The following is a 27,744-nucleotide window of genomic DNA, read 5'->3' on the forward strand; positions in this document are numbered from 1 at the left end:
TACTGCTCATGACCAGTTTAAAAAAGTCTGATCAGATTTTTGTACAGTGTAGTCTTTATAGTCGAGACAGTGACGCTTTAGGCTCAAAGAAATACAATCTAATAATGTAATCGTGTAAATATTCAAATATTTCTTCACAGGCCAAACCAACGAGCGAATCCGCTGTGAGCAGCACAGGAGACCCGATGCACCACAAACGTTCCAAAATGAAACCAGAGGAAGAATTGCCGAGCCCGGGCGCGGTGAGCATACAGGTGGGAGTCACCCGCACTAACTGCAAACATCAAAACTAGCTTTCATTTACTGACTCAATAGGTATTTTTCACTTACATGAGAACTCCACACATTCTGGGGAAAAAGGGAAGCAAATTACTGCTAAATCCCACCAGCTTGATTTTATTTTTAGACCCCCCCCCCCCCCCGAATAACAAGCCCATATAGCTGCTGGTCACCTGCCAACATGGCTACAACATTAGGCAAGCCTACCAGCCACAGTTTAGTGTTTATTTACCTGCATCTGGCTGATTTTCCCTTTTTTCCCCCTCTAATCAGTTTCAGTTTCCGAAGCAAAACTATTCATTGATCTTCGGGACACTGGTAGGAAATTGTTTTTGCTTTCAGTTTAATCAGAATTTAAATGGCTGGGGTAAAGAAAGAGAAGTGTGATAAGAGTAAGTGTCTGCATCTGGAGGAAAAATCTTACGGGGGTCGATTCTCAGGCAGAAGAAAGAGCCTGAGGTGTGCAGTGGAAGCCCGGGCTCTCCTTTAAAGCCGTCTCCAACTCCCTGCTCTACTCCGGCATCTAGCTGTGACAGTGAAATATGTCTGGGCTAATAGAGCAGCCTAGGGAAGGAAGAGGGGGTTAGATTCCTCAAATACTCACCCCAGTCTTGTCGTATAAAAACCACCAAAACAGAGAGGGGCTTTCAGCGCTACATTTCCGCCCTGTACTCTTTTCTCCCAGGCAGCCAGGTGAGGTCAGCTGTGCGGGGGCACTGCGGCTACACCACTAACCAATAACCTTCAAGGCTGTGCCTTTCATGTGAAAAATGGCTTTTGTGACAGGTTTACATGGACGGATGTCAGGAAGAGGAAACGGTTACTTTTGCTTTCTAACTTTTATCTCAGCATGTTGTGCCGGTGATCCTGATTGTTGTGCTAAAACTTGTTTTCCTCAGGACAATCCCGACGGTATGACTTTGGTGAAGGAGGAAGGGGACAAGGATGAGAGCAAACAGGAGCCAGAGGTAGTTTACGAGACAAACTGCCACTGGGAAAACTGCTGCCGTGAGTTTGACACGCAGGAGCAGCTAGTGCAAGTGAGTAGATTTTAAAACCCACTAAAAATCACAAGAAGTGTTCAACAAAATAACTATAAATGACTTAATATGAAAACAATTTTTCGTTGCAGTCTCACTGTGCTCATACTGTCAGTTTGAGTCACAACAACAGGGTCATGAGTTCAGGAAAAAAATCAGCTTAGCATTTTAACCAAACGTGGAAAGCTGTTTGTGTTTTTGGGATGCATCACACGCACAAAGATACCTGATAATTAGTATTTAGTAACAGAAATAAATGCTACAATGTCACTGACAGGCTTTTGTAGACTGTCATATTATTTGGCAGGTAATACCTGTAAGCAGATGTATGAATATGAGTATGTAAAGTATGTGAACAAAGGACAAGATTTTTATTATTGGAAGCTTTCTGGCTTCTGTCCACAGAGAACGTGAAAGAGAGTTGGCATGTGTGCAAAATGCATTGGATAAGCAGATGGAAACAGAACCCAGCAGACTATTGAACAGATTCCCTAGTTTTTGTTAGACACTTCCCTTAAAAATACTTCAAAAGTATTATCTTACAACTTGAAGTAGCTGAGGTAATGTCTTTTTCATGGTAACACAGGATAGCGTTGCATAGGTATTCGGTCATATTTGGGGCCCACCTCTAGTGGCCATTCAAGAAACTGCAGGCCTGGAAGTTGCTGCTTGGATTGTACATAACTCCTGGACACGCAACTAAGCAACTTAGTCACAAGAATGTTTAGTATTTTGTCATATCAACTAAAAAAGTGTTCATATGTCAATGTTGTGGCTTCACTGGAGAAAATTTCATTGCCATTTGAAACTGCCCATCCACCTGCAGACTTGGACTTGCATAGACTGTTGTTGGTCCGTCAGCCAGTGGCAGAGAAGAGCGATTTTATAACACAAACTGTGAGAAGTGACCATTGCCGCCACTGTCTGTACATTTCATGCTTCATTTTTGGATTTTTATTTTAACCCATCAGCATTTGACTAATGTGTAAATGTGTAGGCCATCCTCCTCCAGCAGCACGGGAGTTTTTAATGGGTGAAAATCCCTCTTTGTATCCTGTCTGTACAGAAATCCATACGCAAATATTTGCAGTTCCATAAATTACACATAATGTCACTAAACTGTGCTCAGAATATTTGCTTTCAGTGACTTCGACCGCTTTTTCTTTCTTGCTGCTGTTAAGCAAATGGCTGCTATTGCACTCAGGTGTCATTCACGGCTTACTATTGGGAGAGAAGTTTCTGCACTTCTCTGACAGGAGCAGCTTGTCTTGCAGGTAACAAACAGCGAGACACAACAGGGTGTTTGCATCTGTAAGACGCAGCAGAGCTACCACCACCAGTCTGCTTTTTTTGTTTTCTATGCTGTGAGAGGTTTTTGCTTTCCCTTTTCTCAAGCTCAGTACATCCTAGCACAATCTACAGAAGCTGTGCTATTTTGGACAACGCCTGCTATCAGCCAACAACTTCTGCCTGCGTGTTTGAACGCCAGCAGCAGCTGCAGCAGGGTCGGAGCTGCGGGCATCGACTGTTGCTGCCGCTGGATAATGCTTTTGGAGATCCGTGGACGGTGGTAATGGGCTCAGAAGCTGAAAAGCACATCACACAGCTGAACGGTGCAAACTGATTTGGAGGGTTAAGCCTTCCAGAGTGAGCTTTGTGTATTACACTGACTTGGCCGAACCCCCCCACCCAGCCCTCCGGTCTGTTATCTGAACTCTCACACAGCCCGGGAGATGGATGGCTCTCATCGTCTTGTGCCCGAGGGTTCGCTGTAAAGCTAAATATTAATGACATCACGGCTGTGTCACCCCCGCCACGGCTGCTCACACTGGCACCATTAGCTTTGGCCCGTCAACAGCTCGGCCATCAGCTAAGTCGAGGAAGCAAAAGTTCCGAGCGAGCGATGAAATTACAACAATAGAAGGGGACGGTGAAGCGCGCACATCCGCTCACACGTGTGCGCACGAGACACACATCTGATAGAAAGATCCTCAGCTCTACACAGCTGTCTACTTGCCGTCTTGACATTGCAATCCTCAGCCGCGGTGGTAACCCCTATCTATAATTGATATCCTCAGCACGGAATGGGCTGCCTCCCGTGTTTGAAGGGCTCAGCTCAAAGGTTGAGGATCTTGACAACTTCTTGCCCCGTGTTTCAGGGGGCGGGGGGCGAGCGGAGGTGGTGGGAGAGGAGGTGAGAATGGCCGATTATTAGAAAACCTTGCCCGCATCCACCCACCTTTTTTAGTCACACCAGGTGGCCACTCGAACAAAGCCGTGTCCTCTCATTCCTCCACATATACGATCCCGCCCAACCCCGCCAAACCGCTCTTATTATCAGATCGCCGTGTAGACACACGCTAACAAAATCCTTATTAGTTTTCCATTTTTCCATCCGCCTCTCCAGCGTTTGACTTTTTGATATTACGTTTTATTTCTCATTTTCTATGCACATGCAGATATGCTGAGAGATGCCAATAAAAGTCTTCGCCTACAGAATCCCTGCCCTCTAATTCAGCAGAGCGGACGGGAAAATGCTCTTATCTCTCCGCACCCCCACCCCCCTCAGTAATAGGATAAGTACAGTATTTGGACCACAGTGGCTCTTCTCACACATTGGGGAGGGGTTTGAGGGCTGGGGGTGGAGGGGGGGGGGGGATTTCCATATAACTAAACAATGGAGCGTCCCTTCCCCCTGTACTTGTCTTCTGAAATGGCTTTGGGGAAAAAAAACATGATGAGGGGGGAAAAAAGCCTTTTTCTCCTTGGTTGTAACTCTTTCAACCGACACAAACTTTCTACAGCGACATCCGGCCGCTGTGTTAAGAGTCGCCGTCATACCGTAAACGCCTTTTAAGTTTTAAAACTGGCGGCTTCACTGATTCCAATCCCCCCTCCCTCCTTTTTCTTTGTGGTTGGCCTAATTTTAGAATTAAGCCTTTGCGCCACCCTCATTGCTCTCCACCTTGTTCAAAAGCACTCCTGCCGTGCTCTTGATGCATATTTTTACACTCTCAAACGTGCTTTCACCATGACACGCCACGGCGTTCCTTTATCATCTGCGTTTAAGCGCTCTCGGTGCTGCCGATAAGATAAACATCAGATCTGTGCAATTTGGCTCACTTATCTGGCCTACCCAGTCAGCAAAAGCGAGGCGGGCGTCAATTTTCGTTTGCTGTATTTATTTCATTTATTACATTTCAACTCTTTTGTACCTCTCCCAGCTCACTCTCCCCTCAGCTACACATTCTTTTGCTTCCCCATTTTTTTTTTTTGAGGGTGGGGGTGACACAAACCTCTCCCTCTCTCATTTTCTCTTTCATTTTCTCTGCCTCCCCTCTTTCCCCCTCAGAGGGAGTACTTTTAAAGATAAGGCCTGGTGGCTTCTTTAATGTCTCTCTTGAAGTAGGCTTTTTTCGCTGGGGTTTGTCGCCGGAGATGTGAACCCCACACTCCCAAAATTCCCTAATATGGCCTTGCTGAACAATCTTTTATTTTTTCATTGATCTATTACCAATCCTTCACCAATGAGAAGTCTAAAATCAAACTCTACGTTGTTGCCGCTATTTAACACTGAAAAGATTTTGAAAAAAGTGTCTTTAAGGTAATTGCATATAATGCAGTTTTACTCGATGAATTTCCAGATTAATTTTTTTATCCTTCAGCTTTTTTCAAAGCCTGTTTATTTTAGAATTACGTGAAAAAAATAGGTGATGCTGGATATCAATACTTAAACCAATTGTGGCTTCTGAATTATTTCTCTCCCAGTATTGCAGGCATGCACAAATAGCAGGCTTGTTTTGGAAGATATGACAGACTGTAAACTGGGGTGTCTGAAGAAGTTGGTGGTCTGCATGCGTGCGATTTTTTTTTTTTTTTTGAGCTAATAAAGCCTTTTGCATCCTCCAGAGCCTACTGTTATGTTCCAGGTCAGCTTCATAGGTGGTGCTGTGATGTCCTTGTTCTTAGATGGGGAGCTGCCTTTGCTCAGCCGGTGTGCACCCTCGCTGAGGTGACTGCTGTGCGCCTCCCCAGTGTTAAAGGGAGATAAACGCAGGCGCAGTCTGAAGGCAGTCCCCCACACACCCTCTCCCGCCTGCTGGCTCAGGCCTTTAATTGGTAAAATGCAGATTTTTTTTTGATCAGGAGAAGGATTAGGCCCCCTTATCTGTCTAGAGTATCATACTCTAAGATGAAAAGAGTGTGCTGAATTACACATGCCAATTCTGGCTCCCTCACTTACTCTCTTCCCTTCCTTCACTCACTCACTCCCACCCCCCTCACTTCCCATTTACTTCCTCCCTCCTTCCCTCCCTTCTTTGCCTTTTTCGTTCTCGCTCCCCCCCGTCCCCCCCCCCCCCGTCCCCCTCTCTCTTTACACAATGCACTTCACCAACTGACATCACAAAGGAACATATGATTTATTAGGCGGCGCTTGATAAAGCTAAACGGTGTTGCGGGTCCCACAGCTTAGTGAAATTGCCTTGTAAACAGGCCCTCTTTTCATGCACGCTTGCATTCTAATGCGTGGAGGCTATGTCCCAGAGAGGGTTTGATAAGGAGACATGGAGATGGATACTGAAGTGGGGAACGGCAAAAAAAGAAAGAAAAAAAAAAAGAGAGAGAGGCTTGATCCTGTGTTTTAGTAATGCATATAAGATGTGAGCATTTGAGTATTTTATGGAAACAAATCATGCTTTTTTAATTTATTTTATTTTATATATATATATTAGTTATTTTACATATTTGTTTACATGAATTGGAGTGTAAAGCAATTGTGTCTTTTCGGGTTATTTATGTCTATTTTAAATAGTTGTTTGGACCAAACAAGGATATGGACCAAGAAAACAGTGCCTGCACTTCTGTGTGTGTGTGCGTGCACCTCATATGTCACAGACGGCTTCACTGTCCTCTGTGTCCGTGTCCCTTGCGTTCCCCGTTGTGCGACTCCCTCCTAAATCCATCTTGGTGGCGTTTTTACAGTTGTTGGCCGATAAGCTGGCAGGGGGAAGATGAATAACCTGCCGCGCCGGCGCTATCAGCACCTGTTTGTCGATTTAGCCGGCCAACGGGACCTGTCTGCTCAGCATGGAGATTATTGATTCAATAAGAATTGCCATTAGATCTTGCCATTAGGTTTCTCGGCGGCCCTTCTCCCCCGTGCTGCCTGTCCCCCTTTTTGTCAGCCCGGAGGCTCATGCATCACGCCCGTCAACGACCTCCTTCGTTTTGTACAAACAGAGTGTGACTGCGTATCAGTCCGTGTGTGCGAGTGCGCACTGCGCCGCGCCAGCCACCGGCGTGATCCAGCGCCGCGGCCCTTCTCCTCATCGCTCTCAGCCGGCTGATATTGAACGCTGGTCACAACAGACCGATCGCTTGCCACCGGGGTTCCCTCACGGAGAGGAAGAAAAAGAGAAGACGAGTCAGGCTTTTCCGAAGCTCGGACCAAGGTGGGGGAGAAGATCAATCTTGGGGAAACTTCGCTAACGTCCATGGTCAATCAGGCTCCAATCATTTCCCCTGGAATTAGTCTTGTTTTGTCACTTTAAAATTAAAAACTGTCAAGTGAGAATAATGGCGGTTCCTTGCCGATATATTAGTGTCAATTTTACTCTTTGCTTTTGCGCTCTGCTGTTACTGTTTTCACTCATTTGTTGGTACTCATCCTTTAGTATTGCTGGGAAGGGAAAGGCTGAGCTCAGAATAAAGGAATGATTTTAAGAAGCGCGGCGTCTCTTTGATGTCATGGTCATGCTTGCGCTTGGGGTCATGATCTAGCCAGTGAGCGAGGAACTGAGAAGGTACAAAGATGACATTGTCAGGGCAGCTTCATGCCTGGAGGGTAAATGACCCTGGGTGCTTTATCTGCTTTGGTCCTGCATGTTTTATAGCTCGACAATCTTGGATTTCCCAGAGATTTAAGAGCGTTCAAAGTCAAGTATGTATTCATCTCCCTTCCTCTGTCCCTCCTCGTTCACCCTAAAGGTATAAAGAGTCCTCTCTGCTGCTCAGGAATGTAATAATGCTGGTTTCTTTCAGTCAGGATATTGTCTGTCTCTGTGGGTTTAAATTGCTCTCGGATAGACACTTCAGAGGCCACCACACACTGTTGTCTCTGAAAGAGAGCCAGATGTTGACTTCTTCCCCAGAGCGGCTACATCTTCACATCCCCCTTCCTCTTTCATTCCTCTGTAACTTAGGCCACTTATCCCGTTTTAGAAGACAGTTTGTGAGGAAAAAGAAAAAAATATGGAGTAAAAGGGAAGAGAGAAGGGGATGGAGCAAGGGAAAGGTGGTACTTGCAGATATAATGCTTGGCTGGAGTTGTAAAGCCCTCGCATTTCAAACGCCTCGACTGAACTTTTGATTTCTTTCCCTATCCCCTCACCTCGCTCCCACCTCCCCCGTCTTCCTAAGCCTCAGATTGGAAGTTGCCACGGCAGCACAACTGTCAGCACTTGTCATGGAGGGGCGCGAGCCCAGTGTGATGCGAAGTGACAGGGTTTTATTTGAAAATCCCGTTCAGATCGGACACCGAGACTCACACGTCTGCCTTTTCTTTGCCTGCTTTTATGCAGATTTCAATAGACTGTAAAAAGGAGAAAGACTGTAGAGGAATGAGACTGAAGAAATTAAATGGAGATTCGCCAAAGGAAATGTTATATTTCCCCCTATGTGTTGCAGAGGGGAAAAAAAATTGCTCAAGCTGAAAAACAAATACGCTCGACGCAAAGTGACGTTCCACTTCTCACGAGAGCGGTCCCGTTTTAAATTCTCTCATCTTCTTTTGCAGCACATCAACAATGACCACATCCACGGAGAGAAGAAGGAGTTTGTGTGCCGGTGGGAGGAATGCTCTCGAGAGCAGAAGCCCTTTAAGGCACAGTACATGCTGGTGGTCCACATGCGCAGGCATACTGGGGAAAAACCGCACAAGTGCACAGTAAGGGACGCTCAGATAGACTCAGCTGATGTCACATTATTGCAGATTAAAGCTCATTTTCAAGGCCACGACGTTTGTGGTAAAAGAATGTGATGTGTGAGTGAAACTGTCTTCGTCTCCTCAGTTTGAAGGCTGCACCAAGGCCTACTCTCGTCTGGAAAACCTGAAGACTCACTTACGCTCCCACACCGGAGAGAAACCGTACGTGTGTGAACACGAAGGCTGCAACAAGGCTTTCTCCAATGCATCAGACCGGGCGAAACATCAGAATCGAACACACTCAAATGAGGTGCCAACAGGTTCTTTCGCACATTCAACATGCCAGAAAAACAAACAAACTCAATGTTCGTCTCTCGTCTCTCTCTTAGAAACCGTATGTGTGTAAAATCCCGGGATGCACAAAACGCTACACAGATCCAAGCTCCTTACGGAAGCATGTTAAGACGGTACACGGGCCGGAGGCGCACATTACCAAGAAACAGCGGGGCGATTACCCGCGCCCGCCGCCCCAGCCCCGGGAGCCTGGGGGTAACGGCCAGGGTCGCTCGCCAGGGCAACTTCCCCTGGGCGGGTATACGGACCAAAGGGAGTACAACCACTCTACCTCAAAACAGGACGATTGTCTGCAGGTCAAGTCTGTCAAGACAGAGAAGCCCATGGTAAGACTTCAGCTTTTGTATCCTTCTTGCCGACTCGCATGTGTTTAACTTCATTTTGACTCCTGCACTTTAACTTTCTAACATTCTGACTACTATTTACTTAAACTTAGTGAATGAATGCCTAGTATTTAGGTTTGATATAGCATTTAATAGGGGCCATGCACGTTTAACACCATAATCTTCTAATGAGTACATGTTTCCTTCTATCCAATGCTTCGGCATTTCTCTCCTTGCCTTTCTAAGGACAGTGGGTAATCAGGTGAGATAGGTATCACTTTATATTTTATTTGTAAAATATTCTCATGTTCTTTGCTCATCGTCCTATTTCCCATCAAACGTTTAACATCCTGTCACAACTGCTCCACATGTTGACTTTAAAACATGCCAGATGGGTTCCCATTCCTGGTTTCTCTCATCCCTTAAATTCATAAAAAGTCTGTTCTTCTTATTGCATTGTACGGCACTTTGATATTGACCAAAGGCATTGTGTTGGGGAGAACTGCAAGGGCACTGAAAGTAAGCTTGATACTGCTCAGGGCTGCACTGTGCAGCCAAACTTAATCACTAGTAAACAGGATCAAAAGCACTAAATACTATTTCAACTTGATGCCAGAAAAAAGGATCTCATTATTCTCCATCTGCAATGTAATTTGTAACATTCCATTAAATAAAATCCAAAAACAGTAGCTCAAAAAGATATTTGACTATTCTCTATTTGCCTTGTTTTTATCCAGATGTGGTCACATGTAGGGATGGGTATCGTTTAGGTTTTATCCGATACCGGTGCCAAACCGGTACTTTTGAAACGGTGCCGGTGCTTAAACGGTGCTCAAACCGGTGCTTAAAGAATGGAGAACACAAAATTGGTCCAAAAACCTCTCATGTTTAGCTGTTTTTTGTGAAAGGATAACAATGTTAGCCTTTTCTGCAGCTATAGGGCATATATGGTATCACTCTTGGCTGGAAGCAGTGCTTAAACAATGGAAAAAACACAAACTTTGTCCAAAAACCTCTCATGTTTAACTGTTTTCCACTTTTTCTTTGGTCATTTTAGCCTTTTTGGCCAGGGTGAAGGGAGTATCTGCCATCAAACAAGAAGACAGCCGCATGTAGCTACGATGGTGTTTGCTACTTCACCTTACATGCATTAATGTAATAACGTGGTTAGCCTACTCAACGTAAATTATACACGAACATCATTAAGCTACTCACCCAGAGAAGAACTGCTGCTGCTGCCATCATCATCCGTCATCATTTCTGCTACACTGGCAGGGCTAGGGGCCAGGACTCTACTCTTCGGATTTTTGGGGTTTGTTGCAAACTCCGGGTCCGATAACAGGCACCACACCCGCAGTAGATGCGCTCGGTGTGAGGTTTCGCAGCAAGCTATCAAATACGGCGCATTTCTCGGCTTTTAAAAAAAACGCTATGCGTCGCCAGGTGTTTCATCAGATTTGAGGTGTTACCTCCTTTGACAGTATCACAGTATCAGCTTAAAGCACTTGTTGCAGGTTGCTGAGTTTGCATATTTTGCTGTGAAGTACAGCCAGACTTTTGACCGCTTCACCTTGGGCATTTTTACTCTGTAGCTCTGCACTAAAAGAACGTACGTACCTGGACCCGCCTACTATCCTCGGAAACGTAAAACGATTGGCTAGAATCTAAAGTGTATCACAGCTCAGGAAAAAAAAAAAAGCACCGAAATAAAGCACCGAAATGTGCGCTGCTTTTCGGTCTGGTTACTACCGTTTATGTCAGAACCGGTACCCATCCCTAGTCACGTGAGAGGAGTTATTGATTCGACCTCTGTTACAAAAAAGATGCTTGGTGATCCACAGACTATGTGATGGTGGTGATTTCTGTTCCATGTGTACAATACTCGTCTGCTTCTCATGCAGCACCACAGCTGGGCAGACCGTGTTAGGGTCCTGTAGATGTGGTCACAAGTATTCTAATAGATTTCTGAACAGAAAATAAACAATGACTCGGTGATGTTCTGTTTTCAATATACGTCTAACATTTTGCATCTGTACAACTATCGGCTAATATATACAAAAGTCTTAAGTTACCTCTAATTTTTTTAAATATTTTTCTATGGAAGTGAAAATAGGTGCATTTAAACATACATGGAAATACAGTATACAGGGCAAAAACAGACCACAGATATTCTTCAACACAACCTGAACTCTCTCGGGTAATTTTCCAGACTTCTTGAAGAGCATTCAAGGCTCGTCTTTGAATGTTGGTTTCCTTTTGTCCCATTCACTTACAACATGCTGCATTGGCAGTGTGTTTTTCAGTCACTGGCATGCGGAAAAATGAAACAGTTACCAAGCAGATGCTTTCCAGATGTTATTGCATGGTCAAACAAAATCTGATGGTACTTTTCTGTATACTTTTTTAGAAACTGGCACATTTTCTTTTATCCTGCACACGATGCTGAGATATGTCAAGTTTTTGCCTAATAGCTCTTTAGGAATCAACTTGTTGGGGCAAAAATGCTTTTTTATACAAATATACAAATATAAGGGATGTCTCAAGACTTTTGCACAGTACTACAGACAGTGGAGATTTTATACACTGAAGGTTTTTAGGTTGTATGACTTAAGGTCCAACTTTCTATAGACTTAAATAAACTAAAGTTTTTTTTCCCCAAAAGATTAAAAGTAACTTTCACACAATCATTACACGCACACACGACTACAGTTGTGTTTCATAATGGTTTGTTTTCATGAATAATGATCATTGTCCAACATTTTAGAGTGCATGCTCATTTGTCATCAATTGTAATTCTTTATATCTTCACTTGTGTAACCTGGAGTCATTGTTTCTAACTATTTAACTAATATATAGATTTTTTTTCTCACCTCTCTTCTCCTATTCTTATTCTTCTCTTTCTTTCCTGGCGTGCATCAGACGTCTCAGCCAAGCCCTGGCAGTCAGTCTACATGCAGCAGTGACCAGTCCCCCATCAGCACCTATCCCAGCAGTGGAGTCCAGCTTGCTGTGAGCGCCGGACGCTCGCCAGGGGAGGGGCTGGAGGAGGATGAAGAGAAAGAGGAAAACGAAGAGGAAGTAGAGGAGGAGTGTGAGGGTGAGCCAGCCCCCATCATGGACTCCACTGTCTCCACAGCTACCGCGGCCATGCTGACCCTCCAGGCGAGGCGAAGTATCGGCCGCCCTCTGCGATGGATGGAGCACATCAAGATGGAGAGGCTGAAGCAGGTGAATGGAGCGCTGCCCAGGCTGGGGCCCCTGTCCCCTACACCGCCCCCCAAAGCTTCTGCAGTACCCAACATGTTGGGGAAGGGTAAGGTTAACTTTTACATTTTTAAATGTCATTTTGTCCATTTTATTTGAAGCTCAAACGGGATTGTGAAGGATAAAAAAAACCCTCTTATAATGGAATGGTTTAAACACATGGTAGTTAAAAAGCACCTGTAAACAGAATTCACACCTCGCCATGACCGTGCACACAAATCACAGAGATAAATTATCCTGAATTTCATCTTCTGACTGAAGGATTCAGGCAAAACAAATGCTTAAAATTTACTGTTCTGCTGGAAAATGGTATCAAGACCATATCAAGCTGTATATCATATCAGAGAGAATAGCATGTAATGTGATGTTTCATGGCCCAACTGCTGCCAGTTGTCTGTGGTAACATCTGTTTGAAAGATCTCTCCACACTTACACTTAACTTATTTGGCTTCTCCTCATCATCTTTGACTAATATCCCGTTTTCACCACACTTTTCCCCCCTCCTCTTGTTTCTCTTTATCGTGTCCAAACTTTTCTCATTCTCATCTCTTTGTCTGCGTGTCTCCCCAGGAACCTGTCTGGGCAGGCAGTGGGGGGTGTCTGCCCCTCAGCCACCTGCTCATGCTGAGCTGGGCAGCACAGAGCTAACAGTGCTCAACTTGCTCAGAGACCGGCGTGACAGCAGCGGCAGCGCCACCAGTTCAGCCTACCTGAGCAGCAGCCGGCGCTCCTCCGGCATCTCCCCCTGCTTCTCCAGCCGTCGCTCTAGCCAGGCTTCCCAGAGCGAGGGTACGGCCGCAGCCGCCCACCACCGCCGCCACCACAATCTCAGTTCCACCGACTCTTACGACCCCATCTCCACCGATGCCTCCCGTCGGTCCAGTGAAGCTAGCCAGTATGGAGGTGGGGTGGGAGGAGGGGGTGGAGGGGTGTTCTCAGTTGGGGGCTGTGGAGGTGTGGGAGTAGTAGGCATTGGGGGAGGAGGAGGGGGATCACGAGGGATGCTCAATTTAACCCCAGCCCAGCACTATCACCTTAAAGCCAAGTATGCAGCAGCAACAGGTGGCCCGCCTCCTACGCCTCTACCCAACATGGAGCGCATGAGCTTGAAGACCCGCATGGCCATGATGGATGAGGGTGGTAGCAACCACTGTTTGCCACCTCTAGTCAGGCCACCTCGCTGCAGTGACGGCACCAGTGGGTACAGCAATGGCTACACGGGACATGCAGGTAACAGGAGGAGGGTCTTCTACCCTGGTGAGGGACCACTGAGTGGAAACCGGAGGGCTAGCGACCCAGTGCGGACGCAGGCTCCTGAAACTTGTAGTTTCCCTCCGGTGCAGCGCTTCAGCAGCCTTAATAACCTCCACCCTCTTCCGCCTCTTGCTCTGCACTGTACGCCTGAGTCTCGAAATTTGAACCTACAGAACTACACGCGCTCAGAAGGCAACCTGCACAGAGGCCTGCAGCACTCGCCATACACCCCTAGCATTGCGGAACAAGCGGCCTTAGAAGCTCTGGCAATGGAGGACGATGGGGAGGCTGAGCTGTTGCTTGGGGATGAGGATATATTACCAGATGATCTGGTGCAGTATCTCCACTCCCAAGTTCAGATGGACAATGGCTCCCACATGCACAATGAGGACCAAATAGCTTCTAGCCAAAGGGACACCTCCCACCTATCTATGGAGGAGATAGACCAGATCCAAACTCCGGGCTCAAATACGGCCTTCCCTGGGTCCCATAGTCTTCAGCAGCAGCAGCAACAGTTACGAGAGAGGAAGAGCCCGAGTAAACTTCCCATCCAATGGAATGAAGTGAGCTCTGGGAGTGCTGACAAGTGTCCTCCAAGGGATCAAAACCACCATTCACAGTGTAGAAGGTGGCCTAGCACAGAACACGGGCCTGTGTCTGCACCTTTTGGCAGGTTTGGAAACATGGTTATTCAGCAGCAAGTACCCGTTGATTTCCAGAACAGTTGCGCCCAAGCTAATCAGTCTCAAAGTGCTTGCTGCGTAAACCCTGGAGTGAAGCTAGAGACATCACCTAACTCCTGCTTGGAAATGAGAGGTACTGGTCAAAGCTCTACAAACAACTTTAATAGGCCTAATTTTACACAGATCAGCAATGGACCTTTTCCCCAGGGCTTCAGAGAGCAGGCCTCCAACGGATTTCAAAAACAGAGCCACTTCCATCAGAAGCACAACAGCAGCTCTTGCCAGGTAGGAAACAACCTAATCCTTAGCAGAGCCTCCATGGATTACCTCCCCAGCCTCTCCCAGGGGTCTGCTCTTCATCACAATCGCCCGGTACATGTTCCTCATCCACCAATCAACAGGAACTTGGGCAGAACCCAGCAATACCTCAGTCCCGGGAGCACCAATGAAAACGAATCTTGCGTCACTCAACAAGCACAACTGCAGAGGAGTGGCGAGAGTTGCTCCCTTGCGAATCAAGTTTCTGGGCTGAAGCTGGAGTCCCAGGATCATGGATACTTAGAGCAGGGCTTTGTTGACTGCCCCTCTTACGAACCAGCAGATCATAAGGCCTCCACATTCCATGTTCTGGAAGATCAGTGCTTGTTGGACTCCATAGCTGCATCTGAGGGACAAGGTGGTGGAAGCGGCAACGGGGTTTCGGTTGCTCTTCTCTCCCCTGGTGTGGATCAGGTGACCAGCACAGTGGACGGTAGTGTTCCCGGTGTATTAGATGAAGGGGTAAGTCTGGACTTCGGTGCCATGCTGGAGGATGGCTATGACCAGGGCAGCTTGGTCTCAGGAGCGTTGAGTCCCACCGTCTTCCAGGGTCTGTCCAGGACCTCCTCACGCCTCACCACCCCTCGGGCATCTGCTGCCTTCCACAGTGTGGTCCCCGGCCTAAACAACATGGCCATCGGAGATATGAGCTCTCTCCTCACCACCCTTGCTGAGGAGAGCAAGTTCTTGGCTATAATACAGTAGCTGCTCTCTTTCTCTCTGCTTTCTCCTCCCGTAGAAAAATAAAGGAAAAGGAAGAGGAAAAACTCTGGTGTATGTGAAGACAAAGTTAAAAGCGGTAATTATGAGAACTTTATGTACTTAGAAGTGTTCCGAAACAGGCAGTTGCCAAGCCCTTGCTTTTTTATTTTGTAAAAATGTCATCCTACGCAGAAATGGGATGTGTCAAAAATTGTGTATAAATAAATAGTTATATTCCTTTTCTGGAATGAAGGCTATTTTTGGAAGCCCTTCTCTTTGTAAAACTACGTGATGGTGAGCAAAAGCTCACGCCCTTGAATCAGTATTCTGTGTATTGTTACTGTTTTTGCTGTACGCCCTGTCGGTAAAAAATAAAATTAAAATAAATGCATGTACTCAAGTGAAACATTTAACACTGTCTATACGAGTGCATAGACTAGCCCACGTGCCCACGTATCAGTCGTGCACCGCTCCCACTGGTACAAAGCAGATGAATCCATTGTCATCATAGGAAGTGAGACACGGGTCATGAATTCATCAGGCCCCGAAAGCAACTTTATATATCATAGGTTTTAACAAGTGGTATATTTACATTTGTTGTTACATTTTTGTTCGTATGTTCCTTTTGTGAAGCTGTAAATGTTTCAGTGCTTCTACCAAGTTTTGCCAAGTGGTGTTTTTCCTCGACACGGTATCGAGTCCAAAACGCGGACCACACATCCGAGTCTTCAAGGCGCCGTAGATTGTTGTCTACTTAATATCTAAATGGCTTGATTTTGTTAGTCTGGTAAGGTACTCACAAGTGTATATAACTGTTTTTATATTCTGTTTGTTTTGTTGACGTTGGATTGCACGGTTGTTCGAAGCTCATGTGTAAATGGACTTTCTCTCCTTGATTTGGTGCTTTTTTTTAAGAAAAAAAAAAGAAATAACAAAAAACTAAAGATGCTTACATGGATTGATTTGAGTACTTTTTATGGTTTTAAATTGTCTTAATAACTGATGGCGGTCCACAGCACACAGAGTTTTCCGCTCCCAATGAAAAGTGCTGTACAGTGACGTGTTTTGTTTTATAGGAAATCATGCGTATCGTTCTCTCCAAAGCTCTTAAATTCAGAATGTGTACTGCCATTAAGTATTGCAGTGACTTTGTCAACAGTGTTAGTATTGCCTTGCAGTCTTGTGTGACTGCACACAGAATATCGAGTAGTTTACCTTTTACTCTGCATCAAAGCAGTGAGGTACAAACTGTTTTACTGTTTTTTGGTACTTTTTTGGTCATTTTTGTAGCTGTGCATTGACGGTGTTTACTTTCTTTGGTTTTGTTGTGTGTGTTTTGTTTTTTTTTCTTCATTTTTTCAAAGAAGTAGAAATCATTTCCCTTTGAAAGAAGGAAATTTCAGAGGTATGTGCCTTATATGTATCTGCCTGTCAGAAAAGAAAGAGATCACTGCCAATCTTCCATTGTGAATTATGAAAAGAATAAAAAGTAAACATGTAAAGTGTCTTGTGGGGTCTGAAAAAAAGAGAAAAATCACAGAACATTTATATAAGAAAAGTCTGAATATCAGAAAAGTTGAGATTTGCGAAATGCATTCTACTTTTCTTTTTTTTTTCCGTTGTTGTTTTCACATTTATTGTGCTTTTATATATATATATATATATATATATATATATATATATATATATATATATTATGTAAATACATTACTCATGCTGTAGTTTTAGCAGAGGAACTAGGGCAGAGGATATCCTGGGCCAATACAGAACTGACTTTAATAGCAGGGATTCCCAGGCCCTGGGCAGAGGCCAGGCAGATCTGGCTCAGAGCGGAGCTTCAAGTGCCCAGCGCTGCCCCTCCGCCAGAAGAGCCACTTTGCTCTTTTATAACTGACTACAAATGTTTGTATGGTTTTAATAAAAATGGAAATTATATTTTAAGTGTCTTCCCTTCTTTATACTGCGGTTTTGATATTATATGAAACGTATTGCTTTGAACTCTGTGCCTGTTTTCATAAAGACACAAACCCAAGATAAGAAACCAAGCTACTTCAGCAACTCTGCACACATCCACCTCAATTTACTATAAATCAAAGTCACTAAAACGAACAATATTATGCAAGTTTATTAAAAAAAAAAGAAGAAAAAGACTGCAAGATACAAAATAAAATAGTCTGATGCTACTTCAGACTACTGTGTGGAAATATTCTGCCATTAAAAGTAAACACAATGTTCCAACATGAGTAAATTCATTCAGAGAAGCGCGAGTGTTCCTGATGCCCTCTTTTGATCATCAACAGAGACTACACTGTAAGGTTGGAGCTCATGAAGTTGATGGATATAAATTACATGTTTGGTTACATATTCACATTAGAAGCAGTCACGTCCTCATCTATGTTGAGATTAAAGCCAGCAGGTCTACAGCCCACGTCTATTTACAGACCCCTTAAAGCTGACAGCCCATCAGCTCCAATCAGAAGTCCTTTTAGTGTGAGCACAGTGAGATCTTGCATCACTTGCACCCCTCCTCTCTCCCCGCCTGACTTTCCAGAGCGAGAAAAAAAATGGGAGTCTTTTCTAAGCGAGACTCCCATTATGCTTTTAAGGAGCTCGACACAAGTGCAATCATACAACGAGAACGAAGGCTACAGTTAGACTGTGGAGAGGGAGAGCAAGAGACCTTTAAATTGTTCCAATGGGATACAAGATGGAGCGCTTTTACTTTTGATGCTCCGAGGCTGCGGCTGTCTCAACAATTTTTTCCTTCCCTCTCAAAAAAAAAAAGAAGCTTGCCACCTTTTCCAACACCCCCTTCGCATCCTTAAGAGTTCACTTAGCGGAGACGGAGGATCCTGTGAAGTAAGACACCCCCCCTCTCCATTCTCAAATCTGTTCATGCATCTCTACACCAGAAAAGCCATTAAACTTATGGATAAACAAGCTAAACAGTGCTACATCACATTCAAATGAAGAAAGGGTGTTTGGTATACAATAGGAAACATTTTATTACTAAAAACTTCTTATACTGAAGGTGCTCTTTCAGCAGCGTTTCCACAACTATTCTTTATTGAAATCACAAGATTTTTTTTTAAACCACTTACTTGAAACAAAACAAATCATACATGAAATGACAGTAACTATGGACTATATACAACAGTGGGAGAGAGGTGGGGTTGGCTTCAATCGGCCAGCATTGTTTGGTGTTTTAACACACTAGGCTCGTACAGGAGGCACTTGAATGTGAGAGCCTTAAGAGCCACGACCTAGCCAGAGTGCTGGAGGGAGAGGAAGGTTAAAAATGGAATCGACCGGCAACAGAGAACAATGACTACCTGCTTTAAAAATTAAGAAAAAACAAAACAAAAACTTTTTGTAAGGAGTTCATAATATGCATTATTCCTTCAGCTCAGACCTCGAGGCCCGAGGACTGGTTAGTGGTGGAGCGGGGAGGTTGTCGTCGTCACGTGTGGGACACTGATGCACATACAGAGCATTTTTACAGGCCTGCACCACGCAAATCTATAGCACAAAGGGTGCACATTCAAAAGCATGCATCGCCCCACAATGAGCAATGTGGTTATAAAAGAGGAAAGGTGTGTTTATGTTAGGACGTCTGCAACTACGACAAAATTCAACTGTCTGCTGCTCGAGATTGTTAATGCAATAGACATACACAGTATTTACAGGAATCATATTTTTCTTTTAAACATCTGTTTCTCCGATGCCAGTTAAATTAAAAAAGGAAACTGTAACTCATTGGATATCAGGGAAAAGTTTACAGTGACAATTGAAAAAAAAGAAAAAAAAAAGAAAAAAACCCTATGTTTTCAAGAATGGCTACCATTTCAATGATCTATTTACAATAAAACACAATTATGCATCCATAAACAAAATGAAGCTGAGGACGAAAAAAAGTAATCCATGACATTCTGAACAGAAGTCTGAGTTGGCTGCCTCACTGCAGAGTTCCCGTCAGAGCAGGTTTAGTGGTTGGCTCTGTCTGTGTTGCTCTGGGAGTGTGTGGCGTTCAGCGTTTCAGATCTTCTCCTGGATAAAGGGGTGCTGCAGAGCCTGGTTGATACTGATGCGCTTGGCTGGGTCCAGCATCAGCGTTCCATCCAGCAGGTCCTTCAGCTGCATTACCTTCTTCCTCTGGTCCTCAGGCAGCCGCTGGCCTCCTATCATGTCTGCCAGCAGGTCTTTGGTGGGGTTGATGGTGCTCATCACTGTCACCTTCTCCTAAAGGCGTTTAACAACAAAAATATAAAACTTTTAAAACTGCTATTAAAATAGAGGGACATGTAAAAAAAAAAAAATTAAAAAATTAAAAATTAAAAAAAATGGTTTAGAGGCAAGAAAGAACACCTTACCCTTTCAGTCACTTTGTCTACTTCAATGTACAAAAAGTTCAAATTCTGATCGAAGTGCTGGTCTTTGAACAATCCTTTACGGATCATCTGTGGAAAGAATCCAAAACATTGCATCAGTCGTCTTGAACAGTGCACAGTAGAGCAACACATCTCCCTTCATCTAGAAAAGGGGAAACAATCACTAAAGGAACTGAAATGATATGATGCAATTTCACCTTGTTGGGCATCTTGCCCTTGAGGTCCATAGCCAGCTTGAGCATGTGATTGTTGGAAGATCCGGGAAGCAGGATTTTGCCTGTGTAAAGCTCGTACAGAGTGCAGCCGACGGACCACATGTCGATGCCATAGTCGTACGGCTTTCCTATGACTGAGGAAGAAATTATGAGCAAACTTCAAATTTAAAAAGAGCTGATTAATGGTGAACATTTAAAGAAAAGAATAAATAGTGGTACTTACTAATTTCTGGAGCCCTGTAAAATCTGCTGACCAGATATGGTGTGATGTCATTGTCAGCAACATGTGACGCCGAACCAAAGTCACACAGCTTCAGGATGGTCTTTGACTCGTTCACCTTTTAAAGACATAAATAGAAGTCACATGTGGCACAACTACTTTGGTTATTCTGTGAGCCGATTTAAGATGACTGAGCATTTGAGTCATACCAGGATATTATCTGGCTTGATGTCGGCGTGGAGGATGTTGCATCGTTTGAGCAGCTTGAGAGCCAAGAAGAGCTGCTGGCTGTAGGAACGCACAGCTTTGATGTGAAGCCCAACATCTTTACCGTACTTCTTCAGCACCTCTCGCAAATTCATGCTACAAATGAAACATTTACAAACTCATGAATTATGCTCAGGTAATTAATGAAAAGCACACCTCTCAAAATATGATGAAAATGAATGTGATGTCCTCTCTCTGAGTACCTTAGAGGCTCAAACACCAAACAAAGATGCTGCTTGTGGTAAAAGTGCCTGAAAAGGCGCAGGCAGTGGAACTTGTCATCGGGATCAGCGTCATTCAGCTTCTTGAGGAATTCCAGCTCTTTTAAACCGGTCTTGTGCCTGTTCAAACATACATCTTGTCAGGAGTGAAGCCATTACGGTATTTAAACAGATCAATAACTTTCACATATGAAATGCTGGCATTCATGGGAAGACTCACATGAGCTCGTTGTTTCGGATGATCTTGATTGCCACCTCCTGGCCGGCTCTGGCAGTGTCTCTGGCTCTGATCACGTTGCTGAACACACCTTGTCCAGTGTAGCCATACACGTCGTAACGTTTGTCCAGCGTCTCCCCGATGTTCACTCCTAAACAACAACACAATTTACAAATGTGTAAAATGACTGAGATGAAGTCTCTCGTTGCACTTAAAAACAAACTTTGATGTGCGACGAACGCAAACAGGCTACAACCTTCATTCCTGGTGACATTAAACAAGCATAAAATTTCACCTTAACCTACAGTTAACAGAAAGGAAACACTTACGGTAGTAACCCTCAGCATCAGTCCAGTTGTCCCTGAGGTTGGGGTTCTCCTTGAAGTCCTTTCCTACACCTGCTGCTCTCATCCTGGCACTCTGCAGAAACATCATGAAAAAACAGAGGTCAGTAATTCACTGGTGTGCCTCAATAATTTACACTCTTCTAAAGAACGACACAAAGACACAAATTAAAAATAAGTGAAGATTTTAAGATGCCCTACTGAGCTCAGTATTTAAATACTTACGTCAAAGTCTGCAGCAAACATGTCATCTGACTCGGTAAACATGTCTGGAGCTGAAGGCTTCTTCGGGTTAGATCCTGAGACACACAACAACAACAACAACAACAAATTACACCAGCAAAAGATGAGTTTCTGCTCATTCAGCATGTTGTAAAAAACAGTATATCTGGAACTTGTGTTTGATTCACATACTCTGCAGAGATCAAAACATGCTGCAGGTGGCAGAGACACCAGGCTTTGGATTACAAGCCAGCAACTGAATGAACACATGACAGAAAGAAACAAAATTAAAATCCCTGCATCACAAAACGCTGCATTTCTCACACAAACGAGCCATTAAATACCCTTTTAGACATGTGTACTTCCTGTACTGGACGTTTTTTAACATGCCCTTGTGTTAAAATGAAAATACCAAACTGTTCCAAACTGCAGGGAAGCAATATTAATGCAGCGTCCTAGCTCCAATTTTAAGTAATGTAAAAATGCTTTTTAATCACATTTCACATTTATAAACTTGATTTGATTCATTTCTGCTGAAGGGACCGTGACAAAACCAAAAGAAAGAAAGAAAAAAACCCCTGAAAAGTGCCATTTTGCTTTCAACAAAAATCACAGCCAGAAAACTGGGAACAGACTGTCCAAAAGATTGCCATCTCTGACAGAAGGAGCTTTTAACTGTTAGGTTTCATCTCTCCGCCATGCTCACAGAAGACTGTGCTCTTCAGTGAACAAGTGGGCACAGGCAGCGACTCAAATCTCTTTTCAGAAAAATTTCAAAGGCTTGAGTGAGGGGTGGAAGTAAAGGAAGGACAGCGCAGAACAGTCTGTCGTTACCTGGGTCAAGCTGTCTCCTTTTTGCTAAGATAACACATGAAGGCACGTTTGTATTTGGCCTAAAACTGACCGTTTTAAACGAGCTCTGTGTTTGTTATGTGTTTTCAGCGGTCACTGGTATTTAAATTTGGATTCTTCCGCTTCATATGCAAAACAAAAAATAAACAGCATTGCCATTCGCAAAGACCAAATGCGTTGATTTAAACTGGTGGGAAATGCAATGCATTTCATATGTTAGCTATGACAGAATCAAAACAATACAGACGGGGTCTCACACTTTTAATTCATTCATTCCGCCTGTTTAACTTTATAATAAAATTCAGTAGCGCATAAAGGAAGAGAGTATACTTTGTAGGATGTCAGGTCAGTATGCAGTGCTGTAGTATGGCCAAGGACACATCAAAGAACACGCTGCTAAAAACAAGTGGCTCTAACACACACAGACTTCCTGCAGTTCAAGCAATCAGACATTACTGTGTCCTGAATGCATTCACTTCTGTGCTTAAGCTTTCCACTTATGCTCAGATCAGCCAAAACACCTGCCAGTGCCAGGTGCGAAAAGGTAGATTTCAACCTCTGCAGTAGTTCTGGAAATAACATTTCAACTAAAAAACATAAATAAAATAACAATAAAAAAAAACTCAAAGGCTTCTGCTTGCTCTTATTGTGACAAGCAGGTAATAGGGTAACATACAAGAGTCTTTAAGAGATTCAAAAGTCCTTCTCCATGCTAACAAGGAGAAGGAAAAGAACATATCTCCTCCCACTATAACCCATTAGACTATTTTAAAGAGATCCCCTGAATTTGCAGCCAACCAGGATGCTCACAGCTGACAGTGTGGTTCATTCAGTTGGCCTTGTATGCTAACAGTCATCATTCTGACTGGAACATTACCATCTTTCTCCTGGGCGATGAGGTTGTGCTTGGCTTTGATGTTGGCCTCGAAGGTGTTAACGTTCTCGCGCTCGTACTCCTTCACGTCTGCGGCTACTCGCTCCAAGATGTCATCGGGTGAGGGCGAACGGCTACGCGTGCTGCTCTGGGGGCTGCTGGGCTCCGACGTCTGATTGGTGTCCTCGTTCACGATTTTGTACTTCTGTAAGGTGGAACGAACAGCTGATGTTTGTAAGAAGGTCACTCATCAAATCCACTTATAGAAGTTACAAAAATGCCAGACATGAATTAGCGTGGGTATAAACAGACCTGGACGATGGCCATACGCTGTTGCCGGCGCTGCTCAATGAGAGCTTCTTCATCTATCTCCTCACCATCAAAATCCTCCAAACTGCAAAAACATGCCAGAAATTAAAATTACAAAGGAAACACTTTCCTGTTAACGACTAAGTGCCCTGATGCATTAATGTGAAACAGGATATCATATCAGCTACAGATCATGAACGTCCTCAAAGACGAGATGGTAAAAATTGTCTTACTTCTAATCAATATCTACAAATGTTAAGAACTCAACTTTGTTTTGATTCATTAGTGCCAGCATTAACTCACCAAAAGCAGTTGATATGAATGGCTGCATAGAAGTTGTACCACACCGTTTCACAGCAAATTTGAACTCTGTATGGCGAACCCGATCGGATCTTAGTTTTTATATCACTTTTACTTACACTTCTTCCTCTGAGGACTCCTGATCGACTTTCATGCCTTCTGAGAGACTTCCCTTGAACTTGTCTTCATCTCTGCTGCGTCGTCTTCTTTCCCGATCGCGGGACGTTGAGCGTCGATACTGTCGGAGTCGACCATATCGGTCTCTCTCCCCAGACCTGTGAGGCACAGACGTGATGACGGGAATCATTATTTACTTCAAAAAGAAAAGAGGGGGAAAAGCTACTAGCAGACAGGGATATAAACAGAATTCATATCTAAACAACTGTTGAACCACCAAAAACTAATTAGAGAAACAAGAGTTCTCCAGCGACTTTTGAGAACTGCTTTGTTGTGACTTGGGATAATGTCTTCTGTCACATGTACACAAGTTGAGTGAAAAGTGAGCGGCCATCACCTCCGTCTCAGTGGAGACCTGCTCCGTCTGCGGGGGGAAGAGCGGGAGCGGCGGCGCAGCGATGGGGACCGTCGTCTTAGAGGCGAGCGACTCATCCTGCGGCGAGACGATGATCTCGGACTGTTATCACGCGATCGGTCTCTGCCTGGTCCAACATCTGCTCGAGAGCGCTTCCTGGAAGAACATAAAAAATAATATTTCAAAATCTGTCATAACTTTACTTTTGCACCTTCATGACTTTTTTTCTCCGCAACTTTTAAACTAAGTTAAATATATCTTCCAGTTTAAAAAATATATTAAAAAAAATAGAAAATCTTTAGCTTTTATAAATGAACACTCAAATATTTTACATTTTTGCAAACTCACTTTTATTCATCTGAAACTGAAAGGCAATTCTGTCATCTGTCACAATCAGCTTATTATGGGAAACGTTGGAAAAGCCAGAGGTGTGCACTAACCTCAGTGGTGATTCCTGTCTCTCAGCATCTCGCCTCCTGACCTCTAGTGAGCGGCTACGGCGTCTCTGGGGCGAGAACCTAGTTCTGGATGGAGAGTGGCTCTGTTTTGATGTCCTTTCTGAGGCACTAGCCGAAGGGTAGCGGGCATCTCTATGGCGAGGGGAAGCGCTGCGTTTCCTTGCAGGGCTGTGAGCCCCTCGTCTATGAGGGGAGCGGTTTTCCTTTCCTAAAGAAGTGTCCTTGGATGGTGACTTGGCTGGCCGTTTGTCCCGGTCAGCGTCTGAGCGACTTGGCCGTTCTCGTCCAGGCGATCTGGACCGTCGGCTCACTCTTTCCTGGTTGGGTCTGTCATCCCGCTGCGGAGAGGACCGTTTATCAGTGCGGCCGACTTTCTGCTCTCCCCTGAAGCTGGAAGGAGAGTTGGACTTCCTTCTCTCCTTGGACCTATCAGTGCTGTGTGAACCCTTCCTGTCTTTTGACCTGCTCCTTCCACGCCCTCTGTCTTTTACACCTGTGTCCTTGGTGCTTTTGGTCACCTTGTCCTGCTTAGACTCCTTGACTAGCTTGTCTGCAGACTTACTCCGACTACGGCGTTTGGAGCTAGACTTACTGCCCTCTGTTGAGTCCCGTCTAGATTTGCCACTTTTTCCTCCTCTGGGTGATATAGGTTTACCTGAGCTGCCCCTTTGTCGTGGTTCTCCATTTCTGAACCTTGCATCTCCATCCTCTTCAGATCCAGAGTTATACCCCTGAAGGATCAAACCCATGCCAGACTGAACTTTCCCCTCCATCAACTGGCTGTCAAGTTCAGCTTTGATCATGGCCCTCTGTTTCTCCAAATCCTCCAGCAAGGCCCTGTCATCCAGACTTGGATTTCCAGAAGAAGGAGAAGATTCAACTTTTCTATGAGTAGAGGAGCCAAAGAGGACAGCGGCAGAGGGAGAGGAGCCCTCTTTGCGTTTGTGTTTCCTATGTTTGTGACGATGCTTGCGTTTGCGGTCCTTGTCCTCATCAGAGGCATGTTTGTGCTTTTTGTGCTTACTGCGATGCTTGTGTTTTTTCCGCTTGTGTTTACCGCTACTGCTGTGATGTTTGGACCCCTCCTCTGTCTTCTCGCCATTAGTTTCAGCCTCCTCCTAGGATGTGAACATACCAGGATAACAATCAATTTAGTTGACAGATGATCTCTGTAAATCTTAGTTATGGTGTAAACAGATACAATCTTGTTTTCTTTGAGTTTTTACCACCTAACCAACCTAGACTGTATTCAGAATGACTGATGTAGACAAAAAGTGTTACTAAATTTTGGTAAAAGTTGATCTTACAGCAAGTTATAGTAGCACAGTTTGGTATAGTTTGAGTTTTGTGTTAAAAGAGATGACACCACTTGATGGCATTTAGGTCCTCACATTGTCAAGCCCTACCTCCTCTTCCTCCTCTTCAGATATGTCGCCGCTGTCCTCATTTCCACTTCGTTCGTGGCTTTCCAGATCTTGCTTCCTGTTTCAAAAAAATAATATTTAATTGCTTTCGTGCTAAATTATTTGGCTGACTGAAGTCAAAAGGAAACAAAGGTCTAAAAAATAGACACAACTGTGTCAAATATAGTTTTTGGACTGGTAGTAGGAACACACGGCCATAGAAATGCCTGACTCTTAATGCAACTGATAACATCCCATAAAATGAGACACACAGAGTTCTGCCATCTGTCCAAAACACTGACAGGTGCTTACGTTTAAGTGTCTGGGATATAAAACACTATGATAATCAACTAAAAATTTCAGTTACACATCAAATCTTCTTGTGGCACTAATATTTTTTTCCCTTTAAATCTGGAAAAATAGGAAACTGTCCAATTATTATTTCTTTAATACACAATGAAGTGAACACGATTTACAGTAACAAACATCATACAACGTGATCAGTAGTTTTAATTTTAATACATGTACATAAAAAAGATAATAAAGATAGCTATTCTTTCCTCGAGGTAACTTGCAGTCATTGTGAACATTTAGTCTAAAAATCAGTTCATAGCTTACACAACATTCATTTCCGAGTTTAACCCATCATCGCCCGAAGTGTACCATTTTAGGTAAGCGTAAGGTGTTTAACATCGGGCATACCGGGATTATATAATGTGGTCAGTTTAGCATGAAGCTGTAGAAACACTGATCAGAATCGCTCGTTGATGAGAGATTGACACTCGGTAAATCCCCGTGTAACCTTCACTTGCTCCCTCTTTCTCCGAGCGAGACCGCCAAGATGATTTTCACTCATTAGCTCTGACATGCTAACCGTCTTTAGCAAAGTTAGTGCTAAGCAGCTACATCCATTGAATAATTTTTGCTATGCTAACTTACATTACATGATAGCTGCTTGGGAGAGAGTACAAACTTTACACTGCGTGTGGCTTAGCAGGTACACTTTATTGAGGCAAATACACACAAACGCGGATGAGGGACACTTCTACATGCTATCACCGAAACTTAGTGCTAGCCGCGCTGAAGAACATTAGCTAGCTAGCCAAGAACGTTAGCCTATCGTGAGCATGCCCCGGCAACAACGTGAACTTGCTACTCCGTTAGCCCCGGCAATGCTAACACTTCCCTTCATATTCGACCTGAAAGAGGCCTATAACTTACTGCCACAAACTTTAAGTATCTGTAATTTAATAACTTACACGTGCTCGTTGCCATTATTCATTCTCCTGGACGAGATCTCCATCTCAACGTCGGCCATTTTCCTCAGCTGAGGGGGCTTTTTCTTCTTCGGCTACTTTCTCCACATGCGTACAATGATATCAAAATACTGACACGTTCCTCTGGTGTTTTGGCGGCGCAGCGCAGTCAGGATTTGTGCACTGAAGTCTGTCTGTTCTTTGTCCACTAGAGTGTGTGCTTGTGTAACTTAAAAATTTTCATATTAGCCACTTAAGTCTTGATGCATGCTCAATCATCCAGGTAAGTAAATCAACTAAAGTTGACGTTTCGTCACTCATCCAAGTGACTTCTTCAGTCTCAGCTGACTGCAGGTTCCTTCAGTGGGCTGGTTTAAGTCATTATGCAAATGTACTGTTTATAAGATTGGGGAAACCTGCAGTCAGCTGAGACTGAAGAAGTCACTTGGATGAGTGACGAAACGTTTCTCCCACAAAACGCTACGTCCAGATGAACAGAATCAACTTTTGGAGATTAGCCACTT

The 27,744-nt window shown here is 44.2% G+C and overlaps 2 protein-coding genes across 3 annotated transcripts in view; one reads left to right on the forward strand and one right to left on the reverse strand.

Moving 5' to 3' along the window:
- Window positions 1–16,762, forward strand: part of gli3 (GLI family zinc finger 3) — a 98,540-nt gene extending 81,778 nt beyond the window's left edge. The window contains exons 9-15 of the mRNA XM_006794973.3: window positions 141–254; window positions 1,179–1,319; window positions 8,116–8,265; window positions 8,390–8,554; window positions 8,634–8,924; window positions 11,841–12,234; window positions 12,756–16,762. Of these exons, the coding sequence (XP_006795036.2) occupies window positions 141–254; window positions 1,179–1,319; window positions 8,116–8,265; window positions 8,390–8,554; window positions 8,634–8,924; window positions 11,841–12,234; window positions 12,756–15,145 (3,645 nt within the window). The 3' untranslated portion in view covers window positions 15,146–16,762. The remainder of the gene's footprint in view (window positions 1–140; window positions 255–1,178; window positions 1,320–8,115; window positions 8,266–8,389; window positions 8,555–8,633; window positions 8,925–11,840; window positions 12,235–12,755) is intronic.
- Window positions 16,763–17,357: 595 nt separating this feature from the next.
- Window positions 17,358–27,359, reverse strand: prpf4bb (pre-mRNA processing factor 4Bb). 2 transcript variants are annotated; one of them, XM_087846250.1, is made up of 16 exons: window positions 27,224–27,359; window positions 25,953–26,043; window positions 24,544–25,679; window positions 24,086–24,259; window positions 23,691–23,846; window positions 23,275–23,356; window positions 22,966–23,167; window positions 21,240–21,313; window positions 21,000–21,090; window positions 20,674–20,821; window positions 20,436–20,573; window positions 20,175–20,328; window positions 19,969–20,083; window positions 19,728–19,879; window positions 19,513–19,599; window positions 17,358–19,381 (listed from the first exon to the last, which is right to left on the reverse strand). In XM_087846250.1, exons 1-16 carry the CDS (start codon window positions 27,280–27,282, stop codon window positions 19,178–19,180), a joined length of 3,063 nt encoding a protein of 1,020 aa, XP_087702376.1. In that variant the 5' UTR covers window positions 27,283–27,359; the 3' UTR covers window positions 17,358–19,177. The 2 variants fall into 2 exon arrangements, with proteins under 2 accessions (XP_087702376.1, XP_087702377.1); XM_087846251.1 differs by having other exon boundaries at window positions 17,359–19,381; window positions 25,968–26,043.
- Window positions 27,360–27,744: the final 385 nt, after the last annotated feature.

Source organism: Neolamprologus brichardi, chromosome 9 (genome assembly GCF_056152115.1).
Source record: "Neolamprologus brichardi isolate AB-2024 chromosome 9, ASM5615211v1, whole genome shotgun sequence".
NCBI classification, from domain to species: domain Eukaryota; kingdom Metazoa; phylum Chordata; class Actinopteri; order Cichliformes; family Cichlidae; genus Neolamprologus; species Neolamprologus brichardi.